Source organism: Mustela nivalis (genome assembly GCF_964662115.1).
Source record: "Mustela nivalis genome assembly, chromosome: 11".
In the NCBI taxonomy this organism is placed as follows: domain Eukaryota; kingdom Metazoa; phylum Chordata; class Mammalia; order Carnivora; family Mustelidae; genus Mustela; species Mustela nivalis.
In genome coordinates, this window is record NC_139030.1 from 1,354,895 (window position 1) to 1,372,441 (window position 17,547).

Genomic DNA, 17,547 nt, shown 5'->3' on the forward strand with positions numbered 1-17,547 from the left:
AAAAAAAAGAACATATTTATAAATAGCCCATTGTCAAAAAGGAAATAAGGGAATTTAGAGATCATTTAGAACTGAATGAAACTAAAAATGCAAAGTATCAAAACTTGTCGAACATAGCTAAAGTTAAGTTAAAGGGATATTTAGAGCATTAAGAAGAAAGGTCTCAGATAAGTTATGGAGGGTTCCCTCAAAGCTAATACAAGATGGCCTGAGGCCTAAGGGAAGATTCTACATAAAGAACTACCTTTACCATTTGGGACACCAGGGCCCAAACTGTGCTGAAGCAGGGGCACAGAGGAAGTTCTGCCCAGGCTGATGCCCCTACGGTACAAGCTGGGTTCATGCTAAGGAAGATGAGTGTGAGTTCTGCAGGGGAAGAATAGGGAATAGAAGAGCTGGCCTGGAATGGAAAATAACTCAAGTGGTAGGAGGCCCTTCCAAGGCCCTGTGGTCAACATGCTGCTGCATTATTTTAATGCTGTGTGGCCAGAGCTTTGCTTCATCACAGGAGACGTGCAAGCTGCTCATCACCAGCACTGCACAGAGCTCAGCGACAGCTACCTGGCGAAAACTGCAGCTAGATCCAGATCTGCACTACGGATTTGCTGTGTGTCACCTTCAGGTTTTCCTTTTCATATCTATCAGATAACAAGTCAAGACTGACAGGGATCTGATTCTTTCTTATCTTTAGTACTCTTCTGAGTTTAAACCTGAGTCCTGTGTGCTATTGTGGGTACCCAGATTTATGTAGAAATGTTAAAACACTATCTGGAAAAACAAATGTCTCTTTGAAATCTGTGGAGAAGGTACCAGATGGAATCTTATAAGGCTCTTGCTCTCAAAAGCCCTGCATCTAAAACATCCTTAAGTATGACTTAAAAAAAAATCATTCAGCAATCCTAGTCTTTGCTATTGATAAAATGTACATGTGTAAGCATACATCTGTGTGTTAGTGTGGTGGGCAGAATAACGGTCCCCAGAGTTGTTCACATTCTAATCTGTGGAATCTGTAAATGTTAAAAGGCAAAAGTGACTTTGCAGATGTGATTAAGGGTATGGACCTTGAGACAGGGAGATTATCCAAATGAGTACGATCTAATCACATGAGTCCTTAAAAGTGGCAAACCTTTCCAACTGCAGTGGGAGAGACACAGCAATAGAAGAGTCAGAGAATGGGGAGGATTCGGTGCCCTGTTAATGGCCTGAAATGTAGGGGGCAACGTGCATGGACCAGAGAGAAGCCTCTAGTGGCTAGGAGCAGCCTGAGATGACAGCCTGCAAGGAAATGGGGAGCTGAGGCCAACAGCCCCAGGGAATTGAATTCTGCCAAAGCCTGAATGAGCAAAAAAGTGGGTGGGTGTTTCCCTGGAGCCTCCAGAGAGGAATTCAGCTCTCCCTGCATCTTGGTTTTAGCCAGCAAGATCCATGTTGGATTTTTGATCCATAGAACAGTTAGATAATAAATTTATGTTTCTTTAAGTTTGTGGCAGTTTGTTCTATCAGTAAGAGAAAGCTGATACAAGTAAGAAATCATACACTGCATCTACTTAAAAAGTGAAAGCTTTCTGAATCAGTGTTTTCTAACCTGTGGACCACAACCCATTAATCTGTGGGCTGTAACAAGTATCAGATTTTTTGAGGTGTCCTTATTATGTCTCAGTAAAAAAAAAGAAAAAGAACAGAAAATATCACAGTGCATTTCAGAGATCGTTACCCAAAACTGTACCCATCGTGAAAAATATTGAACCAATTGTGACAAATTAGTGAGGAAGAGAGACAGTATAAGGGATGAAGTACATGGGCTACAAATCATGTTTCTAGCTCTTGTTTTACTGATGTCACTTGATTCAGTAGTAAATGACAATCCTTTTTACCATTATCTAAATGGAAGAGGTGGATTTGTAGGGTTTAATTTTAATTTTATTGTAATTTATAGCTGTGACATGCAGGAGAATTTTACCTGGAGTTAGTAAGTATGAGATTTCCCACCGAGCTAATTTATGAACATTCATGTAAGTTTCAACCAAGCATAGTAACTTTGTTCTTGAGGATTCTGGGATGGAATGAATTTGTGAACAGTCATTAAACAAAGTTATTCTTAATTTTTAGTTTTTGTATTGTTGAATTCCCCCCTCTCCAACCAGGGTTGTATATACATATGAATAGAATAATACTTTATATGAACTTCGTAATGGTTTTTTTTTTTTAAAGATTTTATTTATTTACTTGAGAGAGAGACAGTGAGAGAGAGCATGAATGAGGAGAAGGTCAGAGACAGAAGCAGACTCCCCATGGAGCTGGGAGTCTGATGCGGGACTCGATCCCGGGACTCCAGGATCATGACCTGAGCCGAAGGCAGTCGTCCAACCAACTGAGCCACCCAGGCGTCCCTCGTAATGGTTTTATATGATTGAATGTGCAAGTATAAAGTTTTGTTTCATGAACTATTTTCCACTTTTGTAGATATGCTTATCAGCTCCAGGTCAGGATGTGAAATGTGCCACTGTGTGTTGCAGTCTATCTGTGGTGTTGGGATCTTTTTGTTTTTGTTGTTACAAGACTGCTTACAAAGACAAAATATTAAGAAAAAAAATAATTCCCAGGGAGCAGAGGGTTTGTGTTCAAGGTATCTTTGAGATACAGGCCACAAGCTAACATGTGGGGTAGAGATTCCTCAGAAACCACATAAAACAATCATGGAACTTCTCCCCTCCAAACCTCTATTTCTGATCAGAGGAATAAGGATACAATTTTGAGCTGCTCTTTAACCCCAGCAAGGGGATCCCTTGCCCATCCAACTTCAGGTCAGTCTGGGGTGTCAGGGCCACTCTGTGTGTACTGGCACAGGGCCACACTGCTTTGTGGCCTTGGGCTGTGTAACAAATTACACCAAAACACAATCCATTAAAAAAAGAAGAAGAAAACAAACATTGTCTTTCATAGTTTCTGTAAGTCAGGAATTAGAGAGTGGTTTAAGGGGGGTGATTCTGGCTTAGGATCCTTCCCCAGGTCAGAGTTAAGGTATGGACAAGGATTGAAGTCACTTGACAATAGGAGGACCCAATTCCAAGAAGGTGCAAAGCTGATTCTGGTTGTTGGTTGTAAGCCTCATTTCCTGCTCATGGAGATGTCTCCTTGGGGCTGTTGAGTCTCAACACAATGTGGCAGTTGACTTATCCCAGGGTGAGTAATGCAAGAGAAAGCAAGTTGGAAATTGCAATGTCTTTCATGACTTAACCTCCAAAGTTATACTCCGTAATTTCCACACTATCCTCCTGGTAGTGCAGGTCATCCATGTTCATTGTGGGAGGGGACCATACAGGATGTGAGTACCAATAAGCAAGAATCTTTGAAGCTCATTTCCAAACCTCCTCACAACCTCCTGAAGCAATCTGATATACAGAGTGGACTATTTTACTTTATTTTAGCAGAGTAAAGACCTAAATTATAGTTACCAAGAGGAGATTATTCAAGTTTCTGTAAGAATATAATTGAAGTCAGCCCAGGAGTAAGAGGATGAATGGATATTGAATTGAACCTATATTAAAAGAACTGTAAGAAATCATTATGACATGGATAACTTATTGAAGAATCCTAAGGCAGAGAAATGCTTAGAGAAAACCAAAACTTGGAAACCCCTCCCGTTCCAAATGCCAAAGGTTTGAGTGATGATAATTGGAAATTTTACCTCCACCTGCTGTGTGAAAACATACCAAGTGGTGACCCCTGACTGTTGCACATGCTGTTCCTCTGGTACATCCAGATGATAGAGGTGGTCTGGCTAAGATGGATTAGGGGTAGTTAAAGTCTCCCAGGGAACTATTAGTGTTCTCAGTTTGGAGAGAGTTCAGCTGAGCTTCTCCCAGGAGGAGTGGGGAGGGAGTGGCGATGAAGAAAATCAATTCTGCGTCTGGAGGGTTTTCTCACTCAGGACCATGAGCATGACATGCATGTTACAGAGCTGGTGAGCACCAGGGCTGATCCCTGAGTGCTGAGAGATGGTAGAGCCTACTTATCCCAGAGCTATGATTACCGTGAAGATCAATCAGGCTTCTCTTTAGACCTGAGGGGGCCATGGCAAGCCAGTCTGTGGAATTAGGTTTTATTTGGGGGAGAAAGTAAACCTTGTCTGTACATGTGGACCTCACTACCCACATGCTACTGTCCTGCAAACCAGTCAAGCTATTGCTCCAGGCTCACAAGTGGGGACACATTTTAGATGTTGCCTTTTGGATCTTCATCTGCATATTCTTTTGTCTCTTCTCCTTTTCCTCTACTTTATTTGCCTACATATTTAAAATATGTTTTGAGAATAAGTTTATTTACTTTTTGTAGACAAGTAATGTAACAAGTTTTAAAATTTAAAGGGTGTAAGAGTGATATAAAGGATATTGAATGACAGTTTTCCTCCTATCCTGTGGTGTACATTTACAACTTGCTTTCAGAAAATGTGATCTCATGTAACAATGTGTGTCAACTATACTTCAATTAAGAAAAAAGTTGTAAGAAGGAAAAAAAAAAAAAAAAAGCAGCCTCCTTCTCTAGCAGGATAGCTTGGGCTTCTCTGTGGGAAGTTTGGATCCTGAGAGTGGAAAGCAAAAGCAGAAACTGCCAGGCCTCTTAAGGTTTGGGCTTGGAAGTCCCAGGCCAAAATGTCACAGCACTCTTTAGGTCAAAGCAAGTCACGAGGACAGTCCAGATTTAAGGGGTGAGGTGATAGACTCTACCTCTTGATGGAAGGAATGGCAAAATCACATTGCAATAGGGAGGCATGATTCAGTGAAGGGAACACTGTATAAATCAGATGGCACCAGGTGTCCCTGTTGCCACAGCCCAGGGGCACAGGCCTGCTAAAGGACCAAGACCTCCTAATAGGATTGCAGAATGGAATAGAGAATGCTTGCCCTCCTATCGACCTTACCAGCACATCAGTAAGGTTCCTGTATAATAATGTAGATTATAGCCGACAGAACTATAATGATTAGGCTCTATTTAAGAAGCAGTTTCTAAGGAAACCCAGAGGAGTTAACAGGGGAGACAAAAACAAGGACATTAGAGGAAATGGACGTCTCTGACATATACAGCTATGGCAAAAAGTAAACACAGCATACCTGATAGCCAGAAAAAAACACAAAACTCCACACTAAGGCCTAATTACCTCAGTGCGTTTTACCCAGTACATAATTATGGGTTTTAAGCAAAATTTACAGGCATACAGGCAGAGATTTTGGAATTATGTGGGATCTTTAAAGTAAAGATTTAATTAATTTAATTAATTAAGTGGGATCTTTAAAGTAACTTTAACGAGTTAAGGGCTCCAATGGAATGAGTGGACAACACACAAGAGCTTCTCTCTGTGTCCTCATAAGATATGAGTGCAGGGGAGCTCTCCTCTGGGAGATTGCGGCACTAATCTCATTCATGAGGGCTCCACTCTCATGACCTAATCACCCCCCCAAATCCCCACCTCTAAATACTATCATGCTGAGGGTTAGGTTTTAATATATGAATTTTGGGAGGACACAAATATTCAGTATATAGCAGGTGGTGAAAAGTTCAGTGGTTGCCATGGTTTTGGGGGAGAAATGTAGAGGTGAAGCATAGGGAGTGGTATTATTTGAGTGGTAAATTATTCTGTAGGAAACTGAGGGTAGATACATGCTTTTATGCATTTGTGAAAACCTGTAAAATTGTGCAATGCTAAGAGTGAAACTTGATGTAAATTACGGACTTTAATTAATCACAACTTATCAATATTATTTTTACGATGTGAGTTTGGAGAGTCCTTTATATATTTTATATACAAATGTTTTGCCAGATATGTGGTTTGGAATGATTCCCAATAATCCATTGGAAGGCTATAATCCTAATGTATTACACTAATACAAGATGTTAACAACAGAACAAATTCCCTGTCAGTTATTGGGTGCTGGGTTATGATGGGTATATGGAACTATATGAACTATCCGCTTAATTATTCTGTAGAATAAAAATCATACTAACAATAAAGTTTATTAATTACTTTTGAAAGTCTGAGTCTCACTTTTCTCATTTTATGAGTAGATTACTTCTTATATTTTTTCCATCTTTCCATCTAACATTTATGATTTTCCCCTTCTAAATATACTTTATTTTTTGAAGCAGTTTTAGATTCACAGCAAAACAGAACAGAAAGTAGAGTTCCAGTATACTTCCTGTACCCACAGAAGCACAAGTTCCCCCATCATCAATATCCATAGTGATACATTTGTTATAATTGATATACATAAACTGACACATTCTTATCACCCAAAATCCATAGTTCACTCCTGGTATTGTACATTCTACAGGTTTGACAAATGTATAATTACATGTATTCACCCACAGAATATCATACAGAATAATTTCACTACCCTAATAGCCACCAATTGATCCCTCCTTCTCCTTAACTCAAGGGACATATTTGTGGAATAGTTCTGTATCTTGATTTTGGTGATTACACAAATTTACATGTGATAAAAGGACAGAACTATACATACAGCTTGTACGCATGTCAATTTTTGGGTTTTGATATTGTGATATATTTAAGATATAATCATTGGGGGAACCTGGGTGAAGGGTAAATGGGACCTCACTGCACTATCTCTGCAACTCTTGTGATTCTGTACTTCAAAAAAAAAATCCAAAATCTGTTTTATTTTCCAAATAAAATACTGAAATTTCTGAGAAAGCTTGGGAAGAGAAACCCAACTTTCTTAGAAGCTTTGCAGTATCACATGGTTGTATGTTAAGTATCACATGGTTGTATGTTATCACTAATCAAACAATGTTGTTCATAGCAGAAGACCAAGTTAAACCAAAAAAAGTGAAAACCCAAATCCATAATGTGGTGAATTAAAAAACAATTCTTTTTACAGAAGCATCACCTGAAGTGATTTGAAGACTAGAAAACACACAATGGAACGCTAGTAACACAAAAGCTCCCTCAAGAAATGCATTTTAAAACGCTCGTTTTCATTCCATAAAATTATTTTAACTCCTTATGTTCCAGTGAAGAACAGAAAACCTAAAAGCTAGGAATCTCCAGCACAATACAGACATACAGCTATTAGGTTTAGAAGTGTTTTTAGTTCTTGTTCTGGCATTCTCTGAGGAAGGACTGTGTTTGTCATAAAATCAAGAGTCAGTCAAACTTTTACACTTTTCATGTACTTTAAATGTATTTTTTTTTTTTTAGGATTTTATTTATTTATTTGACAGATAGAGATCACAAGTAGGCAGAGAGGCAGGCAGAGAGAGAGGAGGAAGCAGGATCCCTGACCAGCAGAAAGCCCGGCTTGATTCCAGAACCCCGGGATCATGACCTGAGCCGAAAGCAGAGGCTTAACCCACTTTGACTTAGTTGAAACTATATACTCCAAAGAGGTATTCATTTGTGGGTGGGTAAATTGATTTGCCCTGTGTCACATATTCTAAAACAATTCTGCAGTGATTCATTTGCGCTCCGCGCCCCCGCTCAATCAAAGGACAAAATAGTCCTTGCACAGAAGTTGTCACTGCCGGTATAAGCTAAATCGTCTCACAAAATTGAAAAAAGTCTTCCTTTCCCCACGCTCCCAGGAACGGTAGTTACCAAGATTTAGAGGTTAAGATAAAGTCCAAGTTGCTCAGAAACATTAAGCAATTTTGTTCCCTTATTGTGCAGCAGTTCTTTTAACATAAGGGTTTAAGGCAGTAGACTCTGAAGCGTCCTACAGTTCAACTCTGAAAAGTGGCTTAAACTGGTATCCGGCTTCATCACCTGATACGGTTTTTGGGTCGCAGCGATCACTCCTAGTCCCATTCGCGAGATCTTCAACGTGCTGTCCTTCCCAACGGCGTTACACAAAGGCGAGCAAAGAGGGAGGTGGTGCTTCCTCGGATACAAGATGGTGACCAAGCGACGATCTAGGCTGCCTCAGCCGGGGCTCGGTAGCCGGAAGTCCTCCGGCTCTCGCCATTAGGAAGCGGAAGTAAGAAGTGGCCTGCGGCTGGGCTATTGCTCTGCGAGACCCGCTTGAGGGGAGCCGCGGGAAAGGCGCGTGTCGGCCGCTCACTGGCGCAGCCGCTGCCGCCGCCGTCACCGCCCCGCCCCGGCGTTGTCGCTGGCATCGTCGCGGACGAAGCGCGGGCCCAGCATGGGCAGGAAGGGGGACGCGAGCGGCGCGTGTGCCGCGGCTGCGCGGCCGGTGACAGGTACGCCTGGCTTGGCGTGGGGAGGTCTCGTGGACGGGGAGAGGGTCTGGGACGCGAGGCGACCCCGTGCCCCGGTCACCTTGAGCTTCCGCTTCTTTCCTGACTCAGTTTCTCTTTCCGTGCCCCCTTTTTGCGCGTCCCCCCAGTGGTCTCTGGACAAGGCATCAATTCTGCGGGAGTGACCACAGACTCTCTTAAGCGGTTTTGAGTCTTCAGTGAAGAGCTTTTAGCCCAGTGTGCCCAAGTGCAGAAGGAGGTGGGGGAAGTGCCCTAACCTGAATTTAGATCAACCCTGACCCCAAGTAGGTTGAGAACCAGCAGTTTGCAGGACTCTGATTGGGGAACGACTTCATTTTTTTTTTTTTTTTATAGATTTCTGTTTTCCCTAAAATGAATTAAAGTGATGCATATTGGTTGCCGTTTTCATTTAAATACGAGGATCTGTTGGCTGGAGATTGGATAATCCGGTTTCACTTTTTGTGGGACCTGTCAGAAGAATAAGATCTGCATACATCGCCAATAAGTTATGGATGTCAACAGTTCTTCGTTGGCCAATCTCCGGATTGTTTTGCATTTCTTGCCAGATTTGAGAACTAGCATATTTTGTTAATTTGAAGTCCGGAGGTCTTATACCTTACTGTGCTACACTATCTTAGAAACATTCATCGTGCACTTGCTGGCCAGTACTATGTGATGTCTGAAACACTTAAAATAGTTACTTAACACACAAAATTTGGGATGATTGTAGCCTTTCCACTTGGCTTGCTTTTGACAAACTTGACACTTTTTTTTTTTTTTAAAGATTTTATTGATTTTTACAGAGAGAGAGAGAGAGTGAGCGAGCGTGAGCAGGGGGAGGGGTGGAGGGAGAGGGAAAGAGAATCTCAAGCAGTCTCTGTGCTGAGCCTGAAGGGGAAGCCTTGATCTCTGGATGCTGAACTCATGACCTGAGGGGAAATCAAGAGTCTGAGCCTAACAGACTGAATTGAAGCACCTAGGTGCCCCAACACTTATTTTTATTAAAGGAAATCAACATTGCTTCCTACAGTAGGATGGCAGCTTTTTTTTTTTTTTTTTTTTAAGGATGGCAGCTTTATAGTGCATGTTTAGCTTAAAAGGAAGAAATTAAACTACGCAGAAAATTCTGTTAGATCTTCTCTGCAGTTACCAGTGATCATTTTCATACCAGATGAATAGTAACTACTTAAAAAAATTGGATTTATGGGGTTCACAGCAAACGGTCTTGCTAATAGGTATAAATGCATATTAAGTTTAATTATTTGGAAAGTAAATTTATTTCTCTAGAAGAGTCCTTCCTAATATTTTTCCTCACTGTTAATCATGTATGTTGAAGCTCAGGTGGCTGTCTGTAAGCTTGCATCGTGCACGTTGTTTTTTTAAGTTTGCCAGCTATTATCTTCAGTTTAGAAATGGAAGAAGTTGGTGATTTAGAATTTTATGCCTCCTCTGTTTTCCAGAAAGTGAAAAGTGTTTGCCATAATAGAGTTTTTATTAATATTTCCAATATCCTACTGTAGATCAATGAGTAAGAGATAGTCATTAATTTAAACTAAGGAGAATGGGCCAGACTGGATCTTAAAGATAGTACATTTGGACCGAGGACTTATTTATTTTTATTTTTTTAAAGATTTTATTTATTTATTTATTTATCAGGGAGCACAAGCAGGGGGAGCAGCAGGCAGAGGGAGAGGGAGGAACAGGCTCCCTGCTGAGCAGGGAGCCCGATTTGGGACTCGATTCTGAGACCCTGGGATACTGACCTGAGCTGAAGGCAGAAGCTTAACTTACATGAGCCACCCAGGTGCCCTGGGCCTAGGACTTATTAAAGAATGTTTTTAATTTGCCCACCATGCCACAAGCACTATGCCTATGATCATGAAATGCCACATTGTAGATTCTGACAGCTATTATTTCTCACATTATTCACATTTACTAGCAACATTTAAGGACCACTAGGATCAAGAGTGATAAGATTCTCATACAATGAAGGCATCCTCAAACAAAAGGCACTTCAGTGAAGTTCTTACTTCTGCTTCTCTGAAACAGTCTTTTCCTGTAGTTTTACCTGTGGCATCAAGGATGTGGGGTCTGGGTGGGAGAGCTTTTCTTTAAGGTCCACTTTTCTCTGTCATCTTAATGGTGCTATACCTTGCCCCAAGAACTCTGTCCCTTTAAAAAATAGTTTAAGGGGGTGTGCCTGGGAGGCTCAGTGGGTTAAAACCTCTGCCTTCAGTGCAGGTCATGATCCCATGGTCCTGGGATTGACCCCCACATTGGGCTCTCTGCTCAGCGGGGAGCCTGCTTCCTCCTCTCTCTCTCTCTCTGCCTGTCTCTCTGCCTGCTTGTGATCTCTGTCTGTCAAATAAATAAATAAATAAATAAATCTATCTTTAAAAAAAATAGTTTAAGGGAATCTCTGGGTGAGTCTTGGTGCCTAGAGTTTTCGTTTTAACCCTTCTTAAGTCTTAAGCTTTTTGTAGCATCTTTCCTCTTGTCACACTCCTTTCTATTTGCTTTCATTCTTTCTTTAATGAATGATGGCCTGTGTTTATTTCATTTTGAGCACCTCTTGTGTACCCGGCATTATGCTAAGCATGTGGCCCTTGTAGACGAAGCTCCCTGCTCTTGCGGAGCTCACATTCTGTCCCTGAGGCAAGCCCGTCAGGCTAGTTGGTCAGTTTGCTTTGGTCCCAACTTCAGGCTGGCATGCTTCGTTTCAGGTTGAAACTGTGTCTTCTCAGCCACCTATATCCCAAGGACTCTGTCCCTAGAAAGTCCTTGGACTTGTGTTGATTCTCACAAGAAAGCTCTTTGCTCAGTCAGGGTCTGCACAGTATGAATTCTTACCTTCCAAAACCAGAGATAGCATGGTATTGTAGAACTTAAAAACAGGCAGACGTGGGTTCCAAGCATTGTTGTTTATTAATATTAGTCAAGTTCCTCAGCTTCACTGAGGCTGGGAATGATAACGTTTCATCCATTATGCAGCAAGTCTATAGGTATCACCTGTTTTCCAGGCACTGTGCTATTTGCTATGGTGAACAAAGTAGTCATGGCTGCCACCCTTTAGAAACTACAGTCTCCTGGGTAGTTGTGTGGAGGGACTAGATATCATGGTATATGCAAAGCACCTGACACTGTGCTGGGCCCAGAGCAATGGCTCAATAATCTTAATGCTTCCTGGGGACCTTTTGTCACTCCCTCTTCCCTCATCACTCTATGCATGCAGCCTGCCTGGGATTATTGGCAGTGGTGTCCAGTTTCTAGTCCAGAATTACTACTTTTGGGACTATACATTTAGGCCCCTTGGGGGCAAATTGTAAACAGAACTATAGTATAGTAATGCTAACATAGTTCATATATTCTGTCTCCAGTTTAAAAGTTTTGTGACTTTGCTGGGGGGGGGGGGGATTTTTTCCCCTAACCACAGAAAATGTATTTCCAAGACATTTTTTTTATGCCCATGTAATAACGATTTATTATTCTGTAATTTAGAAAGTGGTTTCTTACAAGAACGTCTTTTATTAGAACAGTTAATTCTGGTATAGTACTTGGCACTTGAGAGAGTAATTTTCATGTTGCTTTTTCATTCTCAGAATGTCCTGGTGTGGCAGATACTGATATTTCTATTTCAGAGTCTGGGAGACCAAGGGCCAGAGAAGTTACTAGGGAACTTCCTTGTGGTTAAACTGCTAGTAAGTAGCAAATTCAGTAATTTGTCAGAAGTCCCTGACTCTGAAAGGTTCTTTCTTTTCACTAGCCAAGTTTTTCTGTCATACAGAGCAGGTTTCTGAGGCTGTAGTTCTGGGACCTGTAGGGGAGGAACTAAGGAGGGAAGAACTAAGAGTTCTTGAGTAGTCTGAAGTTGTATGTAAAATTTTTGGTTCTTGCTTGCCCCTCTGTAGGAAATGTCAGTAACTTTTGTTGCACTCTGAAAGGGCTACCTCCGCACCCCCAACCCTCACCCCATCCAGAAATCTGCTAACAAGTTTCAGTGTCGGGGTCTAGGTGGCTAGCCCCAGTCTTTATAAATGTTGGCTATTTATTTATTTATTTATTGGTGCTTATTTATAAATGGGATATTAATTAGTCAATTAAATCAATTAAGCTGACAGTGTCTGAACTAAAAACTCTTAAAAGTAACTTTTTTATTTGGTTTAGTTTGATTTTGACCATTTGTTCTTTAGAGATACTGTGTGTTATGTGAAGCAGGCTGTTGGCACAACTGTTAATGCTTTTTGTAAAAATAGGGTACTGACTGATCCTCCAAGCAGTCGCTTTTCTAATCAGTATCTCAAGGAATTGGGGTGAGTCTGGTGTGAGCCTCTCTGACCGAACACTAGCATGCAGAAGCACAACTTTGGTTTGGTGTTTCTCACATATTCATGTCTTCTTTGGATTCCCATTCAAATGGGTGGAACTTAGATGCTGACTTATACGGCCTGGGGGGATGTCTGATTAGGGTTCAGTGAGGCTGACCTCTGAGATGAAAAATCAGGCCAAAGATGCCTAGAGCTGGAGTCTTTTTCTGAAATGATGTTGACACCTCAGTGTGCTTGAGGAGGTTTCTGCTGGGAGTTAGGAGGCCTGCATTCGATGGCTGTGCCAATTTACCAGTGATTCCATCTTCCTTATTTTGTAGATAGGGACCCATGATTGAGTTCTAACATTCTTTATTCAGAATGGGATTTGCATTTACACTCAAGACCCATCTGTTAGCCCTCTGGGGCTGCTGTGACAAAGTACCAAACTGTGCGGCTAAGAGCAATGATGGTTCCTTGTCTTCAGTTTTGGAGGCCAGAGATTCTAAATCAAGGTGTCACAGGACCATATTCCCTCTGAAATCTGTAGGGGAGGGTCTTTCTTTGCCTCTTCCAGCATTTGCTAGCCCTAGGTGTTCTGTTCTGTGGTTTGCAGTATAGTTCCAGTGTTTGCCTGTCTTCTCTGGCATTCTCCCTGTGTCTGTTCACATGGTGTTCCCACTGCATGCCTGTCTCTCTGTCCACATTTTCCATTTTTTTTTATAACACCAGTCTTTTTGGATTTGGGCCCACCCTAATGACCTCATTTTAACTGGATTTCCTCTGTTAAGACCATTTCCAAATAAGTTTGTATTTTGAGGTGCTGGGTTAGGACTTTTGGGAGGACACTATTAAATACCCATCATTTACATTTTCATCTGCCTCAGCTTTGTTTACTCTTATGGTTCATAAAGTATGATTGTGTGCTCCCTGCTGTGCTACCAACTGATTTAGACCTGTGTATAGTTTAGGTACCCCACGATGGGATGGAGTCTTTATAGGAAAGAGTATATGATCGACACCTTTAGTTATATATCAGTCACTCAGCAAGTTGAAACCATGGAGAGATTAGGTGCTGTTAAATTTCAGAAGCATTTCCATTTCTGTAATTTTCATGTTACTTTGTGTCTCTAAGTATTAAGATTCAAGTTTAAACATTTCTTTGTGGCAAAACCTTTTTTTTTTTTTTTTTTTTCTTTTTAGGGGTTTGCTATAAAATGGGACTTATGACTATATTCACTGGACTATGGCTGTTTTCCTCAGTAAAGGCAGATTCAAAAGCCATTACAACCTCTCTTACGACAAAATGGTTTTCCACTCCATTGTTGTTAGAAGTCAGGTAAGAAGACATCTTTTTTTTCTTTCATGTGTTTGAGTAAAAATGTAGGATCTGCTAGTGAGTATTCAGGAGCTTTTTTAGGAAGTGAGATTATCATCACATGCATTTAGTCAGTGCCTCTTGCAGTGTGCATTGTGCTGTGTGCTAGTCAGAGGCTGTTAGAACACAGAATCTGTCAGTAGGATATGGTAATATTGATTCATAGAGATACTTAGGGACTTCTTTGGACAAATTTATTGAATTGGTTAAATCATCTTCCAAGAAACGTGTACATGTAGTAATAAAGGAAGAGAGAGTTGTACTTAAAGGAATTTTTCTATTTATTTGAAAAAGGTTTTAAGAGGTGTTTAATAAAAGAAAGAAGAGTGGGTACGAGAAGAATAAATGAAAGAAAATGGGATTGGGAGGGAGACAAACCATAAGTGACTCTTAATCTCACAAAACAAATTTAGGGTTGCTGGGGGGAGGGGGTTTGGGAGAAGGGGGTGGGATTATGGACATTGGGGAGGGTATGTGCTTTGGTGAGTGCTGTGAAGTGTGTAAACCTGGTGATTCACAGACCTGTACCCCTGGGGATAAAAATATATGTTTATAAAAAATAAAAAATTATATTAAAAAAAAAAAGAAAGAAAGAAGAGAGTTTGTCAAGATTGGGGGAGAGAGGGCCTGCTCCTTCTAAGAAATTGGTAGAAGACCTTGAGATATGAGAGCACAGAAGGGAGGCTGAGGACAAGGCTAGATTTTATCCAAGATTTTACTTGTTCCACATTTTAACATCTCCAAAATTAAGGTGCATTTTAATGAAATCAAGATGTTATCTTACAATTAAAATTGGTAACATTTTCCTTTTTAGTGTTTCATAAAAGCGGTATGTCTTAAAACTGACAGTGTCTTAAAATCAATACAATACAATAAAGAAATACAATACAATAAAATACACAAAATCAAATAAAATACAGTAGTCAATGATTTCTTGGGAGATTTTGTATTCCAAGTGTATTTTTTAGTTAGTGTTTATAAAATAAATAACTAGTTACCTCTCTTTTAAAAAGTCAGTGATTTGCTTATAGAGGGAAACTTATTTTTATTGTATCTGAAATAATATATATCTAGGACTTACAGGGAATCATTCTAAAGCATAAATTTCGGTAGATTGAATGGTAAGCAGTTGGTAAATCTCAGAATTTGATAGTGCTAGAAATTTGAACTGTTGTATTACTTCAGTTAACTTTGGTCTATCTTTGTATTCTTCAACTTTAGAATTTCATCTTCTAACATTTCCTCCTTCATTCCTAGAAAAATGTGAATGAAGAGTTTTTGTTGTGTTGATTGTGTTTATGAATAGTGGCATCTTCTAAGGAAACAGCTTCATTTGGAATTGATAAAAGAGGACCAGTGGGAAAGTGGGACTTTTAGGATCTGATTTTGGCTTGCTGAGGAGCCTCATGGATTTTCTGCTGATCAGACTTAAGCTTGTATCACTCCTCTGTGCCTCCCTTCTCTCAACAATAAAATGGCCAAAAGAAAAAATTACTACTGCATTTATTTCACAGCAGTGTTACGAGTTGATAAATGGATTGAACTCTTCCAGTGTCAGAACTTTATTAGATGGAGAGGCACTTCTAAGTAAAGTGACCGAAGGTTGGTTGAGATCTGACTGCCTGAGCGGACTCTAATAGTTGACCTTTTTTGCCCTCCAGTCTTATTTTGGATGATTTGTCTGGTGTAAATCTAAGTGTTTAGGATTTACTATCACTTTCTAAATAATTTTGTGCAATTAACTGTAACATGTTTTATAGTACTTTGCTTGGCATTCTTTATTGAGTGCCACTCAGTTACTCTCACTTAGAATAATTTTTTTTGGTTTTGTACATTGTTTCAGAAGATTTTTATGGCATATACTTATGGGATTTTTGAGAAAGTATGTTAAAACTGTCAGTCTTAATTAACTCATTTTTTTCAGTTTTGTTGATCTCTGTGAAGTGAATAATGTATATCACTTCCTCCACCAACTTTGCATTTTACAAATATCACCCCTTTTCATGATTTTCTGACCATTTGCCATTTTGGTTGATTTTTTTTTTTTAATTTATTTGACAGAGATCACAGGTAGGCAGAGAGGCAGGCAGAGAGAGAGGAGGAAGCAGGCTTCCTGCTGAGCAGAGCCTGATGCGGGGCTCGATCCCAGGACCCTGAGATCATGACCTGAGCCGAAGGCAGCGGCTTAACCCATTGAGCCACCCAGGCGCCCCTGGTTGATTATTTTTAGTCCTCTTCTTTGGCTGTTTGCAGACATTTTGGCAAGGTAATGGGACATCTAGGCAACTCAGAAATAAGTTGAGCATTATTAGAAATCCTCAATATTTGCCTCCAGAAGTAGCTGAAGCCACCATTCTTCCCTCCCAGGTCCATGGAGGACATTGATGGCAGATCATAGCATTGTCCATCTGAATGAGGGAGAGGGGACAGAATGTATCTCTACACATTGAGACATGCAACTACCACAGATATTTTGCCTTCCCTGCATCTAGTCCTTAGGGACTAAAAATATTCCCATGTTATTTTTAGGTTAAGCCTGATCCTAATGAAGCAGTTGTAGCTTTCTAGTTGTTCATGAAGTGATATATATTTAATTGAAGTAGAACAGCCATAATTACTAACAGAAATATTATATAAGTAAAGTACTATTATTAAAATAGAAACCAATAATCATTTGTTGAGTACTCGATACTGTAATGGCCCAAGAATTCAGCATGATAGAGATCAAATAGATTTGAGTTTGCATTCCAGATTTTTGATTTGCTAATTCTATGCCCTTAAGCAAATCAATAACCTCTCTTGAGTTACAGTTACTTTATTCTAAAAATGATTCTAAATCAGGGTGGCTGTGAGGATTTAAGGACATGAGTGAATATGCCAAGCATAGTGCCTGTCACATAGTAAGCCCTCCTTAAATATTCATTTCCCTTCCCTTTCTACTTCTTTATGGAAGAAAGACCATTTCTGATCTCCCAACAATAACTCTGGAAATCTAGAAAACAAGTTACCAGATTTTTGCTATCTGGTGGACATTCAGGTTGTTTATGTATTTTTTCTTTCTTTTGTCATTGATTAAAAACTTTTTATTGTGATCTTTCAAAACATTTGTAAGTGGAATGGTACATATAATGTGCTCTCCCTCTACCTCTCACCCAGTTTTAGCTCTTATCAACTCAAGTGGATTAATCCATAACTACCACTACCCTCCTCCTTTATCCCCCTGGACTATTTTAAAACAAATCCTAGATATCATATAATTTCATCTGAAAAACTGTAGCTGTTTTACTCAGTGGAATAAATAAGAAGTGAAACAACAATTTAAAATGAAAAGCAAACAAACTGAATTATACTGTAAACAAATGGCAGCATTCCTTTTAATATTATCTTGTATTGTTCTTACCCTCCTTGGATTAGTTCAGTGAATCTAGTAATTAATTTTCTTAGGGCTCTTTGAAACTTATGTGTCATAAGACTTATTTATGCAGTGGGTTGAAGGAGAATATATATTTCAAGTTTTCCTGTAATTATATGAGGAGCATATATTTATTTGCAGTTGGCCTTTACAGGAGGGTCTTAGCTTCAGTGAATCCTTGTTCTCACCATTATAACCTTTGAGTGTATTATCCTTCCCCC

General features: G+C 40.0%; 1 protein-coding gene across 2 annotated transcripts in view; it reads left to right on the forward strand.

Moving 5' to 3' along the window:
• The first annotated feature begins 7,974 nt into the window (after positions 1-7,974).
• Positions 7,975-17,547, forward strand: part of UGGT1 (UDP-glucose glycoprotein glucosyltransferase 1) — a 135,093-nt gene continuing 125,520 nt past the window's right edge. The window contains exons 1-2 of one of the 2 annotated variants that reach the window (XM_082690328.1): positions 7,975-8,214; positions 13,740-13,875. In XM_082690328.1, coding sequence (XP_082546454.1) covers positions 8,157-8,214; positions 13,740-13,875 — 194 coding nt within the window. In that variant the 5' untranslated portion in view covers positions 7,975-8,156. The remainder of the gene's footprint in view (positions 8,215-13,739; positions 13,876-17,547) is intronic. The other variant, XM_082690327.1, reaches the window with a different exon arrangement.